The following is a 25,717-nucleotide window of genomic DNA, read 5'->3' as shown; positions in this document are numbered from 1 at the left end:
CAAGCAGCTATGTTGGGGAAAACCAAGTGACAAGGAAGAACTGATGGCACACTTACACTGGCAAGGGCTTCTGGGCTCTAAGCAGCAAGAAAACAAGACCCTCTGTGCTAAAATCATGAGGATTTTACATTCTGTCAACAATCCATGAGTTTAGAAACAGATCGTTCCTACTTGAGCTTCAAATGAGATCATAGCCCCATCTGACACCTTGATTGCAGCCTTGTGAGACTATGCAAAAGGGTGTACCTTGACAGAAACTGAGATAAATGTGTGTTATTTTAAGATACAAGGCTTCTGGTTAGAGTTCAACAAAATGCCTCCACTAACAAACTAAAAGTATTTAAAACAGAATAATTAAATGAATTGATAATTTGTACATCTATACAATCTCAGACATTTAACAGATGCTTGGGCTTCCCTGGTCATTCAGCTGGTAAAGAATTCTGCCTGCTATGAGGGAGATGTGGGTTTGATCCCTGGGTTGGGAAGATCTCCTGGAGAAGGGAAAGGTTACCCACTCCAGTATTCTGGCCTGGAGAATTCCATGGACAGTATAGTCCATGGGGTTTCAAAGAATCAGATACTACTGAGCGACTTTCACTACCAGTTCTAGATTTATGTGACATATTTAGTCTCACAGTAATTCCGAGGAAGGTATAGTTAATGTCTCCATTTCACATATGAGGAAATGGAAGCATCGAGAGTTATGAATTTGTCTAAAATCATTCTGGCAATGTTGTTCCAGAGTTCATGCTCTTAAAGGACTGGGAGATACTGCCATGCACTGTAGTATATATTAAGGAACATAAGGCTACAGATATTAACAAAATACATATAAGACCTATGGAACAAAACCCAATGTTCTAATGAGAGTAATTAAAGAATACTTAAATAGAGATATATGCCATGTTTACAGATTGGAAACTCATTATAAAGATGCCAGTTCACTCATTATTGATCTAAAGATTCAATCCAATGATAATTAAAATCCCAATGGGTTGATTTGTGTGACAAGGTGATATTAAACTTTACATGGAAAGAAAAGTACTAAAAGTAGCCAAGATGCTTGAAAAACAACGAAGTAGAAGGAATCACCCTATAATTACTGTAACATATGATAAAGCTATAGTAATTAAAACAATGCAATATTTGCACAAAGATGAACAAAAATCTAACTGAATAGAACAGAAGTTCAGAAACCTCTTTGAATATTTAGGTATCTTTTCTGTAACACAAAAAATTTATGTATATGTATGTACACAGAGATATGTTGCTCTATGTTCCACGTGGAGCAAGTTGTTTATGACAGCTAAAACTGAAGAACTGTAAATACCCCAAAGTCTGGTAGTAGCATAATATATAAACAAAACACAGTCTATGCCTGCTAATGGCATATTATATGGCAATGAGCATTGACCTTAGAAACATAATGCTACATTTAAGAGGTCAGATGTGACAGGATATAGTCTATGCTAAAACTAAAATAAAGAACAAAAAGCAAAAAAATTAAAATGTGTTTTTTGGAAATACAAAAATAAGTAGTAAAAAATAGAAATAAATCAAAGTAGTAAATAGCATAAGTCAGAATAGTGTTTACCCATTAGCAAGAAGGGAGGCAGTCATGACCAACAAATGTGTAGTACTAGTAAGTTTTCTGTTTACTTGACTGGGATTTTATATAGACATTTAATTTACAACACCTTGTTAAGCTCATGTTTTATGTAGTATTTGCATTTTTAATATTTCATTTAAAACTTATGTTATGCTAGGGTGGGTAATGTGAAAAAGTATAGCATTTTATTCATATGAAGTATAAATATATATGCAATATGAGCAAATTAAAAACATCAGTGAAAGAATGCATACTTTAATAATCATGTATAAAGCCCTGACAATAAATGCCATTTACTACTCAATCATGTAATCATCTAATAAACAGATCTTAATGGGTTCATTAATTACATCAGCATATCTGTATAAGCTAGCAGCTACAGTAAATATGGAAGAGTCACTTGAGTAAGGACATCTTTTTAGCCTAACCATGACATTAAAGCTAGGTTTACGAAGTGAATTGGAGTGGGCAAATTTCATATCCATTAATTTTTAAAAAGTGATCAGAAAAACATGTCTCAAAACTTACATTTTATTAGGCTTGCAAATAACAAATCATTAAGCTCAATTTTTGTTGACTCCGACCCATATTTCCCAAAGTTAAGAAAAAAAATTCTGCTTATTTCATGTATAAAGTTGGTTATATCAAGAAGTAGTTCAAAGATAATCAACAATTATCCAAGATGAATCCAAATTCAAGAGTAAACTAGATAAATGTTTTAATGGCATATTTTCAGTTTTTTATAAACAGATTAAGTAGCAATAACAAAGTTAATATAAAGATATCAACAGTTTCACAGAAGAAATTTCAGAAGTGTCCGTGTATATGTATGTGTCTCTCTCAGAACACAGTTAGAAGTAGACTGATTCTACCTACTCCAGACACAAACTCCCTTAGGTTGTTATTTAGGCATTATAGGTTACTTTTATCAAAATAAGAGAAGTTTCTGTACACCAAAAGACAGACAGTAATCACAGACCTTAGCTGTTCCCTCATTCTCTATTTCCTACAATTCTAAACAATGTGCAAATATTACCCACATTATTATAGTCTTACGGTTCCCAGGAACCCAAACAGTCTAGTATCCCAGGGATATGGTGTTGCTGGTTGAAGGCAGTGAGACATAAGAGTTTGTTTGCCTATAGCGAAGCTTTTGGAGGTGTAACACAATTATTTAAAGTGGGGAAGGATTCAACCCTTCAGTAATTCCATGAAAGCATTTGTACAGCTGTGGGGATAATCAAATCTATTGCCTTATTTGAGTCAGGTTTATTGATGATATCTAATAACATCTTTCTCATCTTACCTCAGGCACTGAAGACTAAGCCCCTATCTCTATCAGACATTTTATACAGCATTGCTCAGTGTGCATGTTTCCTGCCTTCGGGTATCTGTTCATTATATGTAACAAAAGACATAATCAAGATGAAGCCTCTTTACACCAGTGTATTATCAAAATCTTTCACTGGTAAGTAAAAGTCACTTGGTTGTGTCCGACTCTTTGTGATCCCATGGACTATACAGCCCATGGAATTCTCCAGGCTAGAATACTGGAGTGGTAGCCTTTCCCTTTTCCAGGGGATCTTCCCAACCCAGGTCTCCCGCATCGCAGGCAGATTCTTTACCAGCTGAGCCACAAGGGAAGCCCTCTCAGTGGTAAGATACTGCTAATTTGGCTAATGTGAAAAGCAAGAGCAGCTTGCTTTCATTCAACATGGACAGTAACACATCCTTTCTTTTATCAAAATTTAGTCCTATCATCCCTCAAATTATCATGAAAAACTACTCTACTGATGATACGTTGTGAAAAGGACATAGCTTGTCTTCTACATGTTTTAGAGTAGGTGTGCCAGAGAGAGATATCCAAAAAACTCATGGCCATCTCAGTGAAGTTTCTGAGTTCTAGTGGCCTAAAATGTCAAGATATCACATGCAAGATACATGATGTATTATTAAATCTTACACTATTTACCACCAAAGAAGTGACATAATGCATGACTCTGTGAATTTTAGCAACAACCCCGACAATATTTGGGTATGCTTCTCTGATTCATATCAAGTAATCCCTAACTCTCAATTTTAGGTGACCTAAAGGCTAGAATAAGGTCTAAAACTTGAGGTAGACATTCTGTCACTTGAGCTTTAATCCAGCAGATTCAAGGTTGTCAAATCATATTGTCAGGAGATATCAATATATCCTTGACTCTGTATCAATAAGCATAACTAGCATAATCTAGTTATAACCAAAGATAACTAGGCCAGATTGTTTTCACTAACAATGTGATCAAGCTGTGAGGTGAACCAGCTCACGCTAGTCATGCTGTGAGCCTCTGTGAGGTTCCCCGTGAGGGCTGACTCAAGGAGAGCCCATTTGCCCTAAATGAGTTGGGATAATGAGAGTAATGCAGCTGAGCCATAAGCCCTGCTCTGAACAAGGAAGATACACTGTTTTGCCTCAGATGCAAAGACAGCCTCCCAACCTAGTGTGGAAATGGATCTTACACCACTGAAAAGTTGGATTTTCACATACTACACATTACATAATTTTTCTTTCCCAAAAGTCTCCCTCCCCTTAAAAATTTCAGTGGCTTAAAAATTGCAAAGTTACGATGTAAAGGTCTATAATTCCTTATCCATAAACCTCAGGACCAAGAATTTAAATTTTTATGCACTTAGCAACAAAACAGTATACATGGAGTCTGGAGCAATACCTCATATCAAGCATATTAATATTTTTTGGCAAAATATATTGATATTCAAATTAGGCAGGCTAAATAAAGACTACAAAGAATCTCATCACTTGAGGTTAAGATTAGATGCACATAGCAAATGAATTCTTAGAATTTTAGAATTTCAAATCAGAAACTGTGGCACTTGAGCCTGGATAATGCCAAGTTAATACCCATTATAATATTTGTAAGTTTAAAAGAATGTGTGTCTATAGGCCTGGCGTGCTGCGATTCATGGGGTCGCAAAGGGTTGGACACGACTGAGCGACTGATCTGATCTGATAGACAAATTTATTTTTAAAATCCAACCAAACATTCTGAGTTTCAATTCATTTCTGGAAGTAAAAATCAATGTTTACTTAATACGAATGTTTATTTGAACTGTTTCAAGGAATAAAATTGGAGAAGGCGATGGCAGCCCACTCCAGTACTCTTGCCTGGAAAATCCCATGAACAGAGGAGCCTGGTGGGCTGCAGTCCATGGGATCCCGAAGAGTCGGACACGACTGAGCGACTTCACTTTCACTTTTCCCTTTCATGCACTGGAGAAGGAAATGGCAACCTACTCCAGTGTTCTTGCCTGGAGAATCCCAGGGACGGGGGAGCCTGGTGGGTTGCCATCTCTGGGGTCGCACAGAGTCGGACATGACTGAAGTGACTTAGCAGCAGCAGCAAGGAATAAAATGGCCTCAAATTTGGGCCTAAACTTTTCACTAGGTTTGGGATGTATTTTGAACATAGTTTATTCCCCCATGAATTTGCTAATGACCCAAATCAAATCTCAACACCAGAATAATTCCCTGTTCTTAATTATCACATTCTTTGTACCTCACTTTTTAATCATCACCATCATATCATTAATGTGAGCAAATGGGCACTTGTCCAGGCTACCAGAATGGTTCTGGGCAGTATACTCTTAGCTATCATCTCTACTTGAATGAAGTCCAAAAATGTTCAATGCTTTCCTCATGCTAGCAGTCACACGCCTCTTCTCTTCACCCTGACATTTTTTCCCTAGTATTTCTTTCTTGAATACACTGAAACAACAGATTTCTAATAACATTTTAACTATTTTCAAAAATGCATCACCATAAATTACATGTTATACTTTTATCAACTTTAATCAAATGCATGGTGTATATTTTACTTAACCAAACAATACAAAAATCCAATACAGAAGATTTCCTTCTGATTAGTACACACAAATTAGCTAGTAAAAATGCAATACCCAGTTCCATGCCATTTGATCAAACCCAACAATGAGACATGAATTACAAGCACACTAACCACACCTACAAATCTGGAGCTTAAAGATTCTGATACAACTATAACCGTTTATGAAGAATAAAAAAGGGGGCAAGGTCAGTTTGCCCATAAAACTAGTGAGCAGCAAAAAGAGTGAGCAGGGGCTGTGGAAAGTCTCCTCATTTGAGCTACGTACCAAATTCACATCATAGTTTCAGAAAGTGCTCTGGGATCTCCTGAAGCTGGCAACTGTTCGGATTTCCCTAAGTGCACACAGAGTACAGCTTTTGAATATAACAAGTTTGCTGAACTTGTGTGGTGTGCTGTGTTGTGCTTAGTTGCTCAGTCATGTCTGACTCTTTGAGACCCTATGCACTATAGACCAGCAGGCTTCTTTGTCTATGGGGATTCTCCAGGCAAGAATACTGGAGTGGGTTGCCATGTCCTCCAGCAGGGGATCTTCCCAACCCAGGGGTCACACTGCAGGCAGATTCTTAACCATCTGAGTCACCAGGGAAGCCCAAGAAAAATGGAATGAGTAGCCTATCCCTTCTCCTAGGGAACTTCCTGACCCAAGAATTGAACTAGGGTCTACTGCAATGCAGGCAGATTCTTTACCAGCTGAGTCACCAGGGAAGCCCAAACTTGTGTGTGCATATCCAAATGGTCAATAAAATCTGGACGTGTGGTCAAGAGATAGCACAGAGGACAGATAGAAAGATACAAAGTTAGCTAGTAAAGAAGTGAACATTGAAACCACTGTAGAAAATAAAAAAAATAATAATAATTTTAAAAAATGGGTAAAGGACTAAAGACATACTCTAGAATTCAGTTAGAAAGGTAGGTAGTAAAAGAGGAAAAGTCACCAAAATGACTCATAAAAAGAACTCCAGAAATAGAGACAAACGTCATACGATTCGCCCAAACAGACCATATATAGCAGTGCAGCACTTAGTAGGAATTCAGCAACTATTTTCTCAATGTATTAACCAAATGAAAGGAAAGTGTCAAAACTTGGTAGAATATAATATGGTACAGAGAGGTCAAGTAAAATGAGTCATAGGAAGAGGGCGTAAAGAAATACATAAGGTAGGAAATATGCCTAAAATTGAACTCAGTTTAGTTCAGTCACTTAGTGGTGTCCAACTCTTTGTGAACCCATGAACCATAGCACGCCAGGCCTCCGTGTCCATCACCAACTCCCGGAGTTTACCCAAACTCATGTCCATTGAGTCAGTGATGCCATCCAACCATCTCATCCTCTGTTGTTCCCTTCTCCTCCTGCCCTCCATCTTTCCCAGCGTCAGGGTCTTTTCAAATGAGTCAGCTCTTTGCATCAGGTGGCCAAAGTATTGGAGTTTGAGCTTCAACATCAGTCCTTTCAGTGAACACCCAGGACTGATCTCCTTTAGGATGGACTGGTTGGATCTCCTTGCAGTCCAAGGGACTTTCAAGAGTCTTCTCCAACATTACAGTTCAAAAGCATCAATTCTTTGGTGCTCAGCTTTCTTTATAGTCCAACTCTCACATCCATACATGAATACTGGAAAAACCATAGCCTTGACTAGATGGACCTTTGTTGACAAAGTAATGTCTCTGCTTTTTAATATGCTATCTAGGTTGGTCATAACTTTCCTTCCAAGGAGTAAGCGTCTTTTAATTTCATGGCTGCAATCACCATCTGCAGTGATTTTGGAACCCAGAAAAATAAAGTCTGACACTGTTTCCCAACCTATTTGCCATGAAGTGATGACACCAGATGCCATGATCTTCGTTTTCTGAATGTTTAGCTTTAAGCCAACTTTTTCACTCTCCTCTTTCACTTTCATCAACAGGCTCTTTAGTTCCTGTTCACTTTCTGCCATAAGGGTGGTGTCATCTGCATATCTGAGGTGATTGATATTTCTCCTGGCAATCTCGATTCCAGCTTGTGTTTCTCATGATGTACTCTGCATATAAGTTAAATAAGCAGAGTGAAAACACATGGCCTTGACGTACTCCTTTTCCTATTTGGACCAGTCTGTTGTTCCATGTCCAGTTCTAACTGTTGCTTCCTGACCTGTATACAGGTTTCTCAAGAGGCAGGTCAGGTGGTCTGGTATTCCCATCTCTTTCAGAATGATCCACAGTTTATTGATCCACACAGTCAAAAGCTTTTGCATAGACAATAAACTTAAACTAAGCAAGCCCATTTCTAAAGAATAGTTTTAAGAAATAAATATGGAACAAGATATTGATAATGATGCAAAATAAAAAAAAAATTAAATAAGCTACATTTATAAAGAGAAAGCTGGGATATGCACTGGAATATTATTCATCCTTTTAAAATTATGGTATAGATGAATATTTATAGATATGAGAGAATAATTTAAAATAAGTTTAAAAGGCAGATTAAAAACAATAAGCCCATTGTTCAAAAAGAATTTTCAGTCAAAGGAGCTGTAGGCATGAAGAGACTAGTGCTGGTTATCTTCAACAGGTACGAGTTTTCCCTTAAGAGGATAATGAATACTGTTTTCATTATATTCTAATTATTCTATATAAACAAAAACTCTTTGATAGATAATTCTAAATTGGTTATTTTAATCAGTTTGACATCACTTGATTGTCTTCTTTCTGTTCAGTTCAGTCTCTCAGTCATGTCCGACTCTGACTCCATGGACAGCAGCACGCCAGGCTTCCCTATCTGTCACCAACTCCCAGAGCTTACTCAAATGTGTGTCCATTGAGTTGGTGATGCCATCCAACAATCTCATCCTCTGTCATCCCCTTCTCCTCCTGCCTTCAATCTTTCCCAGCGTCAGGGTCTTTTCAAATGATTCAGTTCTTCCCATCGGCTGATCAAAGTATTGGAGCTTCATCTTCAGCATCAGCCTTGCCAATGAATATTCAGGATTAATTTCCCTTAGGATTGACTGTTTGTGCTGCGACGACCAGGGCACAAAGCGCAGGTGGCTGTGACAACTGGCTCTTGGCTGCAACGACCGGTGCACTAAGCGCGGCCGAGAGGAGCTACCCCACGTCTGAAGTCAGGGGCAGAAGCCAGGAGGACCCCATGCCCCAGGGGCGGCGGCCAAGAGGAGTTACCCCACGTCCGAGGTCAGGGGCAGTGGCTGAGAGTGCCAGGCTGCGATGGCACAGGAACGGCTGAGAGGAGCTACCCCACGTCCGAGGTCGGGGCGGGGCGGCTGAGAGGAGCTACCCCGCATCCAAGGTCAGGGGAGAGGGATGGGGAACGAGAGGAGTTACCCCGCGTCCAAGATGAGGGGCGGCCAGAAGGAGCGCCCCCACGCCTGAGGCCAGGGGCTGCGACCAGGAGGTGCAACCCCACGCCCGAGGCCAGGGGCGGCAGCTGGGAGGCGCTACCCCACGCCCCAACACCTGAGGCCAGGGGCGGCGGCTGGGAGGACCAACCCCACACCTGAGGCCAGGGGCAGCAGCTGGGAGGCGCTACCCCACGCCCCAACACCTGAGGCCAGGGGCAGCGGCCGGGAGGAGCTACCCTATGCCCCCATGCCAGAGGCCAGGGGCTGCGGCTTGGAGGACCAACCCCACGCCTGAGGCCAGGGGCAGCAGCTGGGAGGCGGTACCCCACGCCCCAACACCTGAGGCCAGGGGCGGCGGCTGGGAGGACCAACCCCACGTCCAAGGAGCAGTGGCTGCGCGGGAGGAGGAGGGCCTAGAGGAGCTATCCCACACTGAAGGTCAGGAAGGGCGGTGGTGAGGAGATACCCCTTGTCCAAGGTAAGGAGCAGCGGCTGCGCTTTGCTGGAGTAGCCATGAAGAGATACCCCATGCCCAAGGTAAGAGAAACCCAAGTAAGACGGTAGGTGTTGCAAGAGGGCATCAGAGGGCAGACACACTGAAACCATACTCACAGAAAACTAGTCAATCTAATCACTCTAGGACCACAGCCTTGTCTAACTCAATGAAACTAAGCCATGCCCGTGGGGCAACCCAAGATGAGCAGGTCATGGTGGAGAGATCTGACAGAATGTGGTCCACTGGAGAAGGGAATGGCAAACCACTTGAGTATTCTTGCCTTGAGAACCCCATGAACAGTATGAAAAGGCAAAATGATAGGATACTGAAAGAGGAACTCCCCAGGTCAGTAGGTGCCCAATATGCTACTGGAGATCAGTGGAGAAATAACTCCAGAAAGAATGAAGGGATGGAGCCGAAGCAAAAACAATACCCAGCTGTGGATGTGACTGGTGATAGAAGCAAGGTCCGATGCTGTAAAGAGCAATACTGCATAGGAACCTGGAATGTCAGGTCCATGAATCAAGGCAAATTGGAAGTGGTCAACAAGAGATGGCAAGAGTGAATGTCGACATTCTAGGAATCAGTGAACTAAAATGGACTGGAATGGGTGAATTTAACTCAGATGACCATTATATCTACTACTGCGGGCAGGAATCCCTCAGAAGAAATGGAATAGCCATCATGGTCAACAAAAGAGTCCGAAATGCAGTACTTGGATGCAATCTCAAAAACGACAGAATGATCTCTGTTCATTTCCAAGGCAAATCATTCAATATCATATTAATCCAAGACTATGCCCCAACCAGTAACGGTGAAGAAGCTGAAGTTGAATGGTTCTATGAAGACCTACAAGACCTTTTAGAACTAACACCCAAAAAAGATGTCCTTTTCATTATAGGGGACTGGAATGCAAAAGTAGGAAGTCAAGAAACACCTGGAGTAACAGGCAAATTTGGCCTTGGAATACGGAATGAAGCAGGGCAAAGACTAATAGAGTTTTGCCAAGAAAATGCACTGATCATAATAAACACCCTCTTCCAACAACACAAGAGAAGACTCTACACGTGGACATCACCAGATGGTCAACACCGAAATCAGATTGATTATATTCTTTGCAGCCAAAGATGGAGAAGCTCTATACAGTCAGCAAAAACAAGACCAGGAGCCGACTGTGGCTCAGACCATGAACTCCTTATTGCCAAATTCAGACTTAAATTGAAGAAAGTAGGGAAAACCACTAGACCATACAGGTATGGCCTAAACAAATCCCTTATGATTATACAGTGGAAGTGAGAAATATATTTAAGGGCCTAGATCTGATAGATAGAGTGCCTGATGAACTATGGAATGAGGTTCATGACATTGTACAGGAGACAGGGATCAACACCATCCCCATGGAAAAGAAATGCAAAAAAAAGCAAAATGGCTGTCTGGGAAGGCCTTACAAATAGCTGTGAAAAGAAGAGAAGTGAAAAGCATAGGAGCAAAGGAAAGATATAAGCATCTGAATGCAGAGTTCCAAAGAATAGCAAGAAGAGATAAGAAAGATTTCCTCACGGGTCAATGCAAAAAAACAGAGGAAAACAACAAAATGGGAAAGACTAGAGATCTCTTCAAGAAAATTAGAGATACGAAGGGAACATTTCATGCAAAGATGGGCTTGATAAAGGACAGAAATGGTATGGACCTAACAGAAGCAGAAGATATTAAGAAGAGGTGGCAAGAATACACAGAAGAACTGTACAAAAAAGATCTTCACGACCCAGATAATCACGATGGTGTGATCACTCACCTAGAGCCAGACATCCTGGAATGTGAAGTCAAGTGGGTCTTACAAAGTATCACTACAAACAAAGCTAGTTGAGGTGATGGAATTCCAGTTGAGCTCTTTCAAATCCTGAAAGATGATGCTGTGAAAGTGCTGCGCTCAATATGCCAACAAATTTGGAAAACTCAGCAGTGGCCACAAGACTGCAAAAGGTCAATTTTCATTCAAATCCCAAAGAAAAGCAATGCCAAAGAATGCTCAAACTACCACACAATTGCAGTCATCTCACACACTAGTAAAGTAATGCTCAAAATTCTCCAGGCCAGGCTTCAGCAATATGTGAACCGTGAACTTTCTGATGTTCAAGCTGGTTTTAGAAAAAGCAGAGGAACCAGAGAGCAAATTGCCAACATCCGCTGGATAATGGAAAAAGCAAGAGAGTTCCAGAAAAACATCTATTTCTGCTTTATTGACTAGGCCAAAGCCTTTGACTGTGTGGATCACAATAAAGTATGGAAAATTCTGGAAGGGATGGGAACACCAGACCACCTGGCCTGCCTCTTGAGAAATTTGTATGCAGGTCAGGAAGCAACAGTTAGAACTGGACATGGAACAACAGACTGGTTCCAAATAGGAAAAGGAGTACGTCAAGGCTGTATATTGTCACCCTGCTTATTTAACTTCTATGCAGAGTACATCATGAGAAACGCTGGGCTGGAAGAAGCACAAGCTGGAATCAAGATTGCCAGGAGAAATATCAATAACCTCAGACATGCAGATGACACCACCCTTATGGCAGAAAGTGAAGAGGAACTAAAAAGCCTCTTGATGAAAGTGAAAGTGGAGAGTGAAAAAGTTGGCTTAAAGCTCAACCTACAGAAAACAAAGATCACGGCATCCGGTCCCATCACTTCATGGGAAATAGATGGGGAAACAGTGGAAACAGTGGCAGACTTTATTTTTGGGGGCTCCAAAATCACTGCAGATGGTGACTGCAGCTATGAAATTAAAAGACGCTTACTCCTTGGAAGGAAGGTTATAACCAACCTAGATAGCATATTGAAAAGCAGAGACATTACTTTGCCAACAAAGGTTCGTCTAGTCAAGGCTATGGTTTTTCCTGTGGTCATGTACGGATGTGAGAGTTGGACTGTGAAGAAGGCTGAGCGCCGAAGAATTGATGCCTTTGAACTGTGGTGCTGGAAAAGACTCTTGCAAGTCCCTTGGACTGCAAGGAGATCCACCCAGTCCATTCTGAAGGAGATCAGCCCTGGGATTTCTTTAGAAGGAATGATGCTAAAGCTCAAACTCCAGTACTTTGGCCACCTCATGCGAAGAGTTGACTCACTGGAAAAGACTCTGATGCTGGGAGGGATTAGGGGAAGGAGGAGAAGGGGATGACTGAGAATGAGATGGCTGGATGGCATCACGACTCGATGGACGTGAGTCTGGGTGAACTCCGGGAGTTGGTGATGGACAGGGAGGCCTGGCGTGCTGCAATTCATGGGGTCGCAAAGAGTCAGACACGACTGAGCAACTGAACTGAACTGAACTCTTTATTGTCCAAGGGACTATCAAGACTCTTCTGCAACACCAGAGTTAAAGGCATCAATTCTTCAGCACTCAGCCTTCTTTATGGTCCAACTCTCACATCCATACATGACTACTGGAAGAACCATCGCTTTGACTATATGGATCATCCTTGGTAAAGTAATCTCTCCGTTTTTTAAAATGCTGTCAAGGGTGGTCATAGCTTTTCTTCCAAGGAGCAATCACCTTTTAATTTCATGGCTGCATTCACAATCTGCAGTGATTTTGGAGCCCAAGAAAATAAAGTCTCTCATTGTTTTCATTGTTTCCCCATCTATTTGCCATGAAGTGATGGGACCAGATGTCAGGATCTTCAATTTTTAAATGCTAACTTTTAAGTCAGCTTTTTCACACTCCTCTTTCACTTTCATCAAGAGGCTCTTTAGTTCCTCTTTGCTTTCTGTCATAAAGGTGGTGTCATCTACATATCTGAGGCTATTGATATTTGTCCCAGCAATCTTGATGCCAGCTTGTGCTTCATCCAGTCTGGCATTTTGCATGATGTACTCTGCATAGAAGTTACATAAGCAGGCTGAGAATATACAGCCTTGATGTACTCCTTTCCCAATTTGGAACCAGTCTGTTGTTCCATGTCCGGTTCTAATTATTGCTTCTTGACTTTCATAAAGACATCTCAGGAGGTACGTAAGGAGGTCTGGTATTCCCATCTCTTTCAGTTTGTTGTGATCCACACAGCTTTAGCATAGTCAATGAAGCAGAAGTACATGTTTTTCTGGAATTCTGTTGCTTTTTCTATGATTCAATGGATGTTGGCAATTTGCTCTCTGGTTCCTCTGCCTTTTATAAATCCAGCTTGACATTCTGCAAGTTCTCAGTTCATGTACTGTTGAAGCCTTGCTTAGAGAATTTTGAGCATTACTTGCTAGCACGTGAGATGAGTGCACATGAGTTTGAACATTCTCTGGCATTACCTTTCCTTGGGATTAGAATGAAAACTGACATTTTCCAGTTGTGGCCACTGCTGAGTTTTCCAAATTTGCTGGCATATTGAGCACAGCATTTCACAGCATCACCTTTTAGGATTTGAAATAGCTCAGCTGGAATTCCATCACCTTGACTAGCTTTGTTCATAGCAATGCTTCCCTAAGGCCCACTTGACTTCACACTCCAGGATATCTGGCTCTAGGTGAGTCATCACACCATCACAGTTACCTAGAGTCATGAGGACCTACTTCTGTGTACTCTTGTCACCTCTTCTAAATATTGTCTGCTTCTGTTAGGTCCATACTGTTTCTGTCCTTTATTGTGCCCATCTTTACATGAAATCTTCCCTTGGTTATCTCTAATTTTCTTGAAGAGACCGCTAGTCTTTCCCATTCTATTGTTTTCCTCTATTTCTTTGCACTGATCACTTAGGAAGGCTTTCTTATCTCTCTCCTTGCTATTCTTTGGAATTCTCCATTCATATGGATACATCTTTCCTTTTCTCCTTTGTCTTTCACTTCTCTTCTTTTCTTAGCTAGTTGCAAGGGCTCCTCAGACAATCATTCTGTCTTTTTGCATTTCTTTTTCTTGTGGGTGGTTTTGAGCACCGCCTCCTGTACAATGTTTAGAACCTCTGTCCACAGTTCTTCAGGTACTCGGTCTATCAGATCTAATCTTTTGACTCTCCTTGTCACTTCTACTGTATAATCATAAGGGATTTGATTTAGGTCAGAACTGAATGGTCTAGTGGTTTTCCCTACTTTCTTCAATTTAAGTCTAAATTTGGCAATAAAGAGTTCATGATCTGAAGCACAGTCAGCTCGTGGTCTTGTTTTTGCTGACTGTATAGAGCTTCTCCATCTTTGGCTGCAAAGAATATAATCATTCTTATTTCGGTATTGACCATCTGGTGATGTCATGTGTAGTCATCTCTTGTACGGCTGAAGTTAGTGTTTGCTATGACCAGTGTGTTCTCTTGGCAAAACTCTGTTAGCCTTTGACCTGCTTCAATTTGTACTCCAAGGCCAAACTTGACTGTTACTACAAGGATCTCTTGACTTCCTACTTTTGCATTCCAGTCCCCTTTGATGAAAAGGACATCTTTTTTGGGTGTTAGTTCTAGCAGGTCTTGTAGGTCTTCACAGAACCATTCAACTTCAGTTTCTTCGGCATTAGTGGCTGGGGCATAGACTTGGATTACTGTGATATTGAATGGTTTGCCTAGGAAACGAACAGAGATCATTCTGTCATTTTTGAGATGGCACCCAATTACTGCATTCTGGACTCTTTTGTTGACTATGAGAGCTACTTCATTTCTTCTTAGGGATTCTTGCCCACAGTAATAGATACAGGGGTCATCTGAATTAAATTTGCCCATTCCGATCCATTTTAGTTCACTGATTCTTAAAATATCTATGTTCACTCTTGCAATCTTCTGTTTGACCTGAGCTGTTTAAAGATTACCTTCTTTAAATTAACTTAATAGAATAAAATCATGTTTTTTATATATGCATGTGTGTATATCCAGAACCCAAAATGTGGACAGTTTTGTGGTTATATTCTAATTTTTGATGTTAAAGAAAGATTACAAAAGATTTTTAAAATTATTTATTACCAGTGTTAATAAGATTTAAGTTTACCTGGCATCTGGGTCACTGGAAATAAATAGTTTGATGTTTTGTTGTGATGGAATATTAACACTTTTCTATATTCAAGATAACCAGACTGTTTCTAAACTGAAAAACAAATATGTATTTTTTTATTTTTCCTCTTCAAGTCATCTTCCAGGTCAAACTTTCTATAAAGAAGTTAGTTATGCAAAAAAATATTCATTATAATGTGTATAAAATTTACTATTCATTGATATAAAATAAAATAGAAAATGATTAATTTTAAAGGCTGTTCTTTAAATTTGGATTCCTGAGTTTTATTTTGAGGAAAATTAACAAATAGGCCACATTAGAGTTTCAAATGAAGACATATTATAATAGATTTTAGGAGAACTATATTAACATTTTTAACCATATTAAATTTTAATGTGTATAATTAAGAATGACTACCTAAGATTTAAGATGTTAAAAATAAGCAATTCTAAAATCAATAACTAAAACATAATTTACAGTTTGAGATAAAGACTATTTATATTAATAATGATGTAACTTTTTTCTCTATAAAATACAGTTTTCATATTGAAATAAAATAGTCTAGGGAAGAGTATAATGTTCTTCTAGCCTAAAGATCAGAGAAGGCAATGGCACCCCACTCCAGTACTCTTGCCTAGAGAATCCCATGGATGGAGGAGCCTGGTAGGCTGCAGTCCATGGGGTTGCTAAGGGTTAGACATGACTGAGAGACTTCCCTTTCACATTTCACTTTCATGCATTGGAGAAGGCAATGGCAACCCACTCCAGTATTCTTGCCTGGAGAATCCCAGGGACGGGGGAGGCTGGTGGGCTGCCATCTATGGAGTCGCACAGAGTCGGACACGACTGAAGCGACTTAGCAGCAGCAGCAGCAGCCTAAAGATGGTTGCTGCTTAGTCACTCAGTCATGTCTGACTCTTTGCAACCCCATGGACCGTAGCCTACCAGGCTCCTCTGTCCATGGGATTCTCCAGGCAAGAATACTGGAGTGGGTTGCCATTCTGTTCTCCAAAAAGATGGTTAATAAAATCTTAAAACTGCTAAACCTTGAACAACATCAAGTTGCTCATGGGATCTGACAACAAAAAGAAAAGACAAAAACAAAAATAAGTAAGTGGGACCAGATGACACTAAGAAAATCAATAGAATGAAAAGACAACCTAAATAATGAGAGAGAAAAAGCTGCACACCATATAGCTGATAAGGGGCTAATAATCCAAAATGTATAAAGAACTCATCCAACTCAAAAACAAAAACAAAATATATATATGTATATATATAATTTAAAAATGGGAAGAGGGTCTAAATATACATTTTTCCAAAGACAACAAATGGCCAACAGGTACATGAAAAGATGCTCAGATTCCCTAATCACCAGGGTAATGCAAATCAAAACTACCTCACACTTGTTAGAATGGCTATTATCCAAATACCAAGAAATAATGTTAGGATATGGAGAAAAGGGAACTCTTGTGCACTGTTGGTGGAAACACAAGTTGGTACAGCCACCACAGAATACAGTACAGAGGTTTCTCAAAAAATTAAAAATATAAGTACCATATGATACAGCAATTTTGCTTCCGTATATTTTACCCAAAGAAAATGAAAACACTAATTCAAAAAGATATATATACCCCCAAGTTCATAGCAGCATTGTTTATAAAAGGAAAGAAATGAAACAAACTAAATTTCAATTGATGTATAAATGGATAAAGAAAAAAAATATATATATATAATGAGATTATTCAGCCATACAAAACAAAATCTTTCCATTCGCAACATGAATTGGCCTTGAGAGCATTACAGTAAGTGAAATAAGTCTGAAAGACAAATACTGTATGATCACTTACATGTGGAATAAAAAAAAAAAAACAGTTCATGCATAGAGAACAGACTGACTGCCAAAGGATAGTGGAAGGGCAAGATGGGTCAAGAGAACGTGTACTACATTTGGAAGTTGTTAAGACAGTAAATCTTCAATGTTCTCATTACAAGAAAAAAACGATTCCTATTAACTATGCATGCATGCTGATGATCTTAAGTAGACTTCTGTGTTGAAGTCTACTTCACACATTTATACACAATATATACAAGTATATTTCACAATATATACAACTATCACCTGAACTATATTATGTCAATTACATCTCAAATTACAGACAATTACACCTCAAATTATAGAGGATAAAAACCTCACTGTGCCTTAATTAGTGTCCTTAAAAGACATGTTTAAGAAAATAATTTGCACATAGCATATAATAAATGCACAGCTTCTTTGAAAAAGTTTCCAGGCAACTGTCTTAATCAACAGAGTTAGCAAATGAATATTAACCCAATAACCAAAAAGTACTAGGCAATGAGGTGGCATGAAAGTAAAAGAAAATGATACTCCCTCAGGAAGATTTAAGTCTTAGTCAGAGAGAAAAATAAAATTAAGTCCTTGTGAATGACCAAAAAGGCAATGGACATCCAGGAAAATTAAAAGATCAGAGTATGCTATAATAGGGCTTACTTTGGGGCTCAGCTGGTAAGGAATCTGCCTGCAATGTGGGAGAACTGGGTTTGATCCCTGGGTTGGGAAGATCCCCTGGAGAAGGAAAAGGCTACCCACTCCAGTATCCTGGCCTGGAGAATTCCACGGACTGTATAGTCCATGGGGTCACAAAGAGTCGGACATGACTGAACGATTTTCACTATATGCTATAATAAGTCAAGGAGAAAGTAATTCATAAAGAAAGCTTTGCCTTGAAAGAGGATGATCCAAATTTTAACAAAGATGGCAAAAGTGAAGATAACATTCAAGACAAACAGGTATAGAGGCAATAATAAACACTGTGCTTGATGGAACAAAGTCTAACCTACATTAGTTCAGGGTGAGGAAGGTAGAAAATATTAATAATATACATAGGAGGTGAAGATATCATGGAGCTCCTTGAAAGCCACATAGAGTCTGGAACTGTCAAATTATTTAAAATGGGATGATGGAGAGCTTTATAAAGATGCTATTCTTTTCTGCATTAATTACCTCACATTTTTCATTATCAACATCCAATTTCTCACTAGATAGCAAGGTTAAAGAGAATGAGCATCACATCATATTTACACATTATTACATCTCCTACATGTAGTGGAGCTACGTGTTCAAAGAGTTCAAAAGTGCTGGTTGTTAGGTCATTTCAAACAGGGCTAATGGGACCAAATCTAGGAACCCTTAATGCTTTGACCAAAGACTGAATTCTTCATTGGATATTACAGTCACTCGAGGGTGCTATGCTTTCCTCTTGGAGATACAAGCCACTCACAGAGGATGAGATGGTTGGATGGCATCACCGACTCAATGGACATGAGTGTGAGCAAACTCTGGGATATGGTGAAGGACAGGGAAGCCTGGTGTTCTGCAGTCCATGCGGTCACAAAGAGTCAGACACAACTGAGCAACTGAACAACAACAACATACGCACAGCTGGCGATTTGGGAAAGTAAATATAAATGTGAATGTCTTCCAAGTTAAAAAAAAAAAAAACTGGCTAAGTAAATAGAGAAAACTAAAATTTTTTAAATTTTACTCTAGTCAAATATAAAAAGTATTGCTCATCTTAGGTCACTACAAGAAACCCAGATTAGCTTCATTTCCTTCCTGGGTAGAGAGGAAAATAGAGTCTCTGACTCATGAAGGTAGGTCAGGAAATGGCAGGAGCACATCCTTCTAACATAGGAAGCTGGGAGGCCAAATCAATGAGAACATTAATGTCCTCAGCTTTTTTATAGCAGAGAGTCAATCAATACTTTATAAAAGTGAGACATAATGCTCAGACCACTTGAAGTATTTTATATAATCTTTTTTCTTAACCTTAGAGGAAATGCTGGGGATATAATTACCTCTCAAGTGAAAAGACAGCTATTTGAAATTCAGCAATTCTTTCTGTCTCACTAGGGTTTCTTTTTCTTTTCTATGAAATTCATTTTGAATTTTAAATGGAAACAATGATTCCATTTTTATAAACTATTTCCACATATCTATTCTTCTGTCTGTATATGCATAGAAAGACATCTAGAATGATTTTCCTCAATGTTGATAATGTCACTTTCAGAGTTATTAGAAATTTCATTTATTATATTTAATTACCTGCATTGGTTAATTTCTTTATAATAAAAACAAATTATTTTTTGAAATGCAAAGAAAATTAAGATGACTCAATGAGTCGTCTGGTAGTTCAGAATAATGATTTACACTGGGGATAAAAACTGGGACATCCACTGGCATACAGATGTACTAAAAGGCAAAAGCAAAAGTGAATGAACTACAGGTAGAGCATAAAGGAAAAAGTGGATTCAGAACCAAGCCCTGAGTATTCCATCAATCAGAGGTTGCCTAGAAAATGAAAAAGAGCAGAAACTGCAGCCATAGGAGTATGTGCTATCACAGAAGGTAAAAGAATTCTCATATAGAAAGAAATCTCCCATTATGTCAATGTCTTGCTTACAGCAAGATGAGAATATAGAATCCACTAGATTCATCAGCATAGAAGCTGCAAGTGACCTTGAGATGAATAGGATGTGCAACTCTGACAGAGCTGTACAAGTCAATATCAAATCTTAAGTGGGCTGAGGAGTAAAGAGAGGTGAGCAAGCAGGGACAGTTTGTGCAGATATGTTTTGCTGCAAGAGGAAAAGAAATAGGAAGTGACTGCAGAGAGACATGATATCAAGAGAAGTTTCTTGTGCATATGTTTTGCTGCATTTCAATATAAATTGGGACATGTAAAGGCAAGTCTGCACACTGTTGATGTGGAAACAAAGAGGTTTAGGAGAGCTAATCAAAGAAGCAACCTTCTTGAGTATTAGCCGTTTACAATATAAGACCCTGGCAAATAAAAATTCAGAAACTTAAATAGGATGTGATGCTGCTGAAAGTGTAAATCCACATTTCCCTAAGCCCCAAATTAGCCTTATCTAAGTGCTGTGGAAAACCTAAAGATATTGTATAAAACTTAACATTATGCTAGTCTAGATTTTTGAAGCAAGGGGAAAAAAAATAAAGTGAATGGAAGAAAGCAATGCTAAATGAAGAAATCAAACACATTAACAAGATGAGCCACTGAAGAGAATGGTACAATTAGAAACAAACCAAAAAATTGTGGGACTGAGAAAAAATGATACAGGCAAAAATCCCAAATACTAAGAAATGGGATTTAAAGGCAAAGCCAAAGAATGCTCAAACTACCACACAATTGCACTCACCTCACACGCTAGTAAAGTAATGCTCAAAATTCTCCAAGCCAGGCTTCAGCAATATGTGAACCGTGAACTTCCTGATGTTCAAGCTGGTTTTAGAAAAGGCAGAGGAACCAGAGATCAAATTGCCAACATCCCCTGGATCATGGAAAAAGCAAGAGAGTTCCAGAAAAACATCTATTTTGCTTTATTGACTATGCCAAAGCCTTTGACTGTGTGGATCACAATCAACTGTGGAAAATTCTGAAAGAGATGGGAATACCAGACCACCTGACCTGTCTCTTGAGAAATTTGTATGCAGGTCAGGAAGCAACAGTTAGAACTGGAAATGGAACAACAGACTGGTTCCAAATAGGAAAAGGAGTACGTCAAGGCTGTATATTGTCACCCTGCTTATTTAACTTATATGCAGAGTACATCATGAGAAACGCTGGGCTGCAGGAAGCACAAGCTGGAATCAAGATTGCCAGGAGAAATATCAATCACCTCAGATATGCAGATGACACCACCCTTATGGCAGAAAGTGAAGAGGAACTAAAAAGCCTCTTGATGAAAGTGAAAGTGGAGAGTGAAAAAGTTGACTTAAAGCTCAACATTCAGAAAACGCAGATCACGGCATCCGGTCCCATCACTTCATGGGAAATAGATGGGAAACAGTGGAAACAGTGGCAGACTTTATTTTTGGGGGCTCCAAAATCACTGCAGATGGTGATTGCAGCCATGAAATTAAAAGACGCTTACTCCTTGGAAGGAAAGTTATGACCAACCTAGATAGCATATTGAAAAGCAGAGACATTACTTTGCCAACAAAGGTTCGTCTAGTCAAGGCTATGGTTTTTCCTGTGGTCATGTATGGATGTGAGAGTTGGACTGTAAAGAAGGCTGAGTGCCAAAGAATTGATGCCTTTGAACTGTGGTGTTGGAGAAGACTCTTGAGAGTCCCTTGGACTGCAAGGAGATCCAACCAGTCTATTCTGAAGGAGATCAGCCCTGGGATTTCTTTGGAAGGAATATGCTAAAGCTGAAACTCCAGTACTTTGGCCACCTCATGCGAAGAGTTGACTCATTGGAAAAGCCCCTGATGCTGGGAGGGATTGGGAGCAGGAGGAGAAGGGGACGACAGAGAATGAGATGGCTGGATGGCATCACTGACTCAATGGATGTGAGTCTGGGTGAACTCCGGGAGTTGGTGATGGACAGGGAGGCCTGGTGTGCTGCGATTCATGGGGTTGCAAAGAGTCGGACACGACTGAGCGACTGAACTGAACTGAACTGAAGCTATGATTTAAATTATCACCATTGGACCTCAGTGACCAATGCTAGATGGAATCAGTAGAAAAATGAAAATAAACTAACTTGAGATGCATAACTTAAAAACATAACTGAGTATTATAAGGATGGACTTTAAAATACAATAAAACAAACTTCCTGTCAAGGAAAAATCTGTTAAAAGGAACATAAAATTAAAATACGAATTTTTCTTCAAAAAGTTGTTTGAATGCTGACATTATAAATAGCCTATTACCTGGCAGCATCTAGAAGACTACAGAGATACTCAAAAAATGAAGTTAAAATTTATTTCCTAAGTAAAAATCAAAAATAGTATAGAGCAAGTAGACAGATATAAAGAAACACTTCAAGTACTGCTTCTCTGTATCTATTACTAACATTTTTATAGTGCTTTCTATGTGTCAAGCACTGCTATACCCTTCTAATTTTTCATATGTAAGTCTCAGGGTAACTCTATGAGGAGATATACAATTATCCTCCATTTTATAGATGAGTAACTGACATCTCACTTTCAGTTCTGTTTAGTCACTCAGTCATGTCTGACTCTTTGTGACTCCATGGACTGCAGCACATGAGGCCTCCCTGCCCATCACCAACTCCCGGAGTTTACTCAAACTCATGTCCATCAAGTCGGTGATGCCATCCAACTATCTCATTCTCTGTCATCCCCTTTTCCTCCTGCCTTCAATCCTTCCCAGCATCAGGGTCTTTTCAAATGAGTCAGCTCTTCACATCAGGTGGCCAAAGTATTGGAGTTTCAGCTTCAACATCAGCTTTCCAATGAATATTCAGGACTGATTTCCTTTAGAATGGACTGGCTGGATCTTTTTTGCAGTCCAAGAGATCTCACTTTATACAACTAGTAAACAGCAGGCAGTCTGACTCCATGTTGCTAACCACTATATTGATGGTTATTACATGTATCAAGAATAGAATGGTAAATCTTTTTCATGTAGGAGAGAATGACTCCATTTAAACATTATAAGAAGGCACACACACGCACATCAGTATACTTTATCCTCAGGAGTATTTTACTTCTTGGATTGCTTTTTACGTGACTTAAAATCCTACTGTTAAAAATTTAGCCAGAATACCAGAGGAAAATATTACTTTATAAAAGAAAGAAAACATATAGAAAAAAAATTCATTCAATGCATTAATAAGAAGAGGCCAAAATCTACGGTCCACAATTAGAAAACTCAGAAAAATACTTGCTATTCAAAAGGAGGATTCCCCAGAAATCCTCATCACTGTTTGCTATGTGATTATCTGATGCTATTCACAGAAAGTTAAAATTGAATGTGAAAACACATTTTGAGATAAAAAGCACACTACCCAAAAAAGTATAATAGCTATATCTTTTTTTTCTATCTTCTTTGAACTAGAAAGTCCAAAAATGAAGCTCATCTATTAATGAGTGTAATTTTAAAAAAGGTTTAAGACTTATATACTACCATTAGAGAATTCTAATTTTAGAAAAGTAATTGCTTTACTTCTTAGGTAGAACATTCTCACTGACCTCCTCCATCATACTTGAAAAAGTTACTTTGCTAGTTGAAAGGAAACCATGAACCTATGAAAGTGAACATTTCTTCAATTCAGCTGCTTTTAAATGTTAAGGAGTATAAATTCAGAAAATATTTAAACCTTGGGTTAAAGAGTATGATAAATATTGAGGAGCAAAATCTGGGCAAGATAGCATCCATTTCTAGGCCTTTTTTTTAAAAAAGACCACATTTTGGCAGGAATTCTACCCAATACTGAGGGAGGAAAGCAACAGGCTGAGCTGACTCCATCTTGAAAAAGAAGGAAACTCCATCATGCACGTTCAGTGAGCTCTGGACCATGTGCCTGGGAGCCATGGGGATAACAGCTACAGCCAAACTGGCCTCCCGGACTGATAAACACCAGATTCCATATTAAGAATTCCCGTCACCAAAAAGAATGTAATAATCCTCTATGTAGTCAATGACCTTTGTAATCTTGGTGGCACCCATTGGTGTAGGCTACAGTGTATAACCAGCTGACCCTTCTGATTATGAATCATGGCTGTAACCTGATTGATCTCCCTTTAACATTTTCCAGGCTAGGTTTAAGGAATTTGGGGATGTGGGCTTGAGCAGTACACTTAAGATACATAAGGTTTTCACAAAACTCGGTTGGTTTCCTTAGCTAGGAGGAGACCCTGCCTTGGGCACGTGTAATAAACTGCACTTCACTATCTGCATTGTCCTTCTGAGTCAGTTTGTTTCCCGGAACGTGTGGCTACAATGATACCAATGCAGGGAAGCCCCAGTTGACTCCTGAGAAAACTGAATAGTAAACAAAAATGCCTCTAATAAATCAAGCAAAAGTGATAATACAGAACTTAAATGCAGCAAAGACTACAATGTAAAAATCTAACGACTACAATTTACTCTGTAATGTTACAGAAGACAAATTACCTTTAAACATGCTTTAAAAATAATATTACATAATAAAATAATTTTAAATATTATATCATAAATATTATAAAATTTAAAAATATTATAAAATTATTTTAAATATTATAAATATAGAACATATGCTCAACTATTTCTACAACATAGAAAACACCAAGTGAAATTCAGCATCTTACCTTAGACCAAAGATGTGTGATTGTTCGTAGTTGAATAAAGAACGAATCTTGGCTTCAGAATTCAAAATTATAAGTCTGTCAATAATATCCTATAAAACAGTCTTAGAGTTAGACTGTACTTGGCTGAAACCATTTAAAGAAAATCAAATTGACAAATATTTAGATTTGTGCTTTACATGTGAGTGTACGGAGCTTTACATTTGAATGTAGAGAGCCATTTAAAAAAGGGATTTTTTTTTTAAATTAATAGCTGAGTCTCACCCCTAGAGATTCTAAATTAATTAGTCTGGGTGTGATATGGACATTAAGACTTGTAAACATTCCTGAAATGAATCAAATGTTTAGCCAAAAAGGAGAATCATTAATTTATAACCCACTTTGGTACTGTGTGAGCAGCTTACTGTAACCAGTTCAATACTGTTTAAACTTTTAAAAATGTAAACTACTTTCAAAAACAAATTTGAATTCTACAAATGTCAAGCATAAACAGTGGATTTAGTTTTATCTGGAACTATTTGAGATTTTGTTAATAGATATCTTCTCCTCATGTAAATCAGTGGTTTCCAACCCCGAACACAACCCTATGGAACTTAAAAAAGTAAACAGCTGCCCAGGCTCTACCCCAGAGCAATTACCTCACTATTCCTGAGGGTAGAATTCTGGCATTAACATCCTTGTAAAAGCTTCCCAAAGTTGTTGCAATGGGTAACCAGGTTTAAAAATCACTGATGCAGAGAGAACTTGATGCCTAGGTGTCATCAGCTGTCCCAAGCAATGACAATAAAAGCCCAACACAAAATTCTGAGCATTCTCTAAAAGGCTTTCTTTCTATAATGCCTGACTTTTGTGCATATCTTTGTTTAGGCCTAAGATATTTATTCATAGACAAATACCTTTCTCTCTCATTGTTCATTTTCCTGACCAACAAACTTGCTACATTCCATGAGTTTAAATTCAAGATACTTCTGTAACCAATATGGCAAAAAGAGGAAGATTATACTAGGGAATAAAGTCACAGAATATTTACTGAGGTCAATATAGATAATAGTACGAACATATCAAATAACTTAAGAGGCCACAAAATAAGTCTGTAAGAAGGAGGAAATAATGGACTTAAAAATCACATCTGAAAAATAATAAGACACAGTAAATACAGGATTTTTAATAAACTTACAAACTGAAATGTTTACATGGAACACTTAGGAAGGCATTTACCATTCCACAGATATCTTGAAAAATGTGTAAATAATGTAAGCACAAGAATTTACAATCAGCAAA

The 25,717-nt window shown here is 38.8% G+C and overlaps 1 protein-coding gene across 2 annotated transcripts in view; it reads right to left on the bottom strand.

The window, feature by feature from the left end:
• TBC1D32 (TBC1 domain family member 32) overlaps positions 1-25,717 on the bottom strand; it is a 207,492-nt gene that overhangs the window by 87,834 nt on the left and 93,941 nt on the right. For both annotated transcript variants that reach the window (XM_024996951.2, XM_024996952.2), the window contains one exon: positions 24,440-24,528. In XM_024996951.2, the coding sequence (XP_024852719.1) occupies positions 24,440-24,528 (89 nt within the window). The remainder of the gene's footprint in view (positions 1-24,439; positions 24,529-25,717) is intronic.

The sequence above is a fragment of the Bos taurus genome, chromosome 9 (genome assembly GCF_002263795.3).
Source record: "Bos taurus isolate L1 Dominette 01449 registration number 42190680 breed Hereford chromosome 9, ARS-UCD2.0, whole genome shotgun sequence".
Lineage (NCBI taxonomy): Eukaryota > Metazoa > Chordata > Mammalia > Artiodactyla > Bovidae > Bos > Bos taurus.
This window is presented reverse-complemented; position numbering and strand designations above follow the sequence as displayed.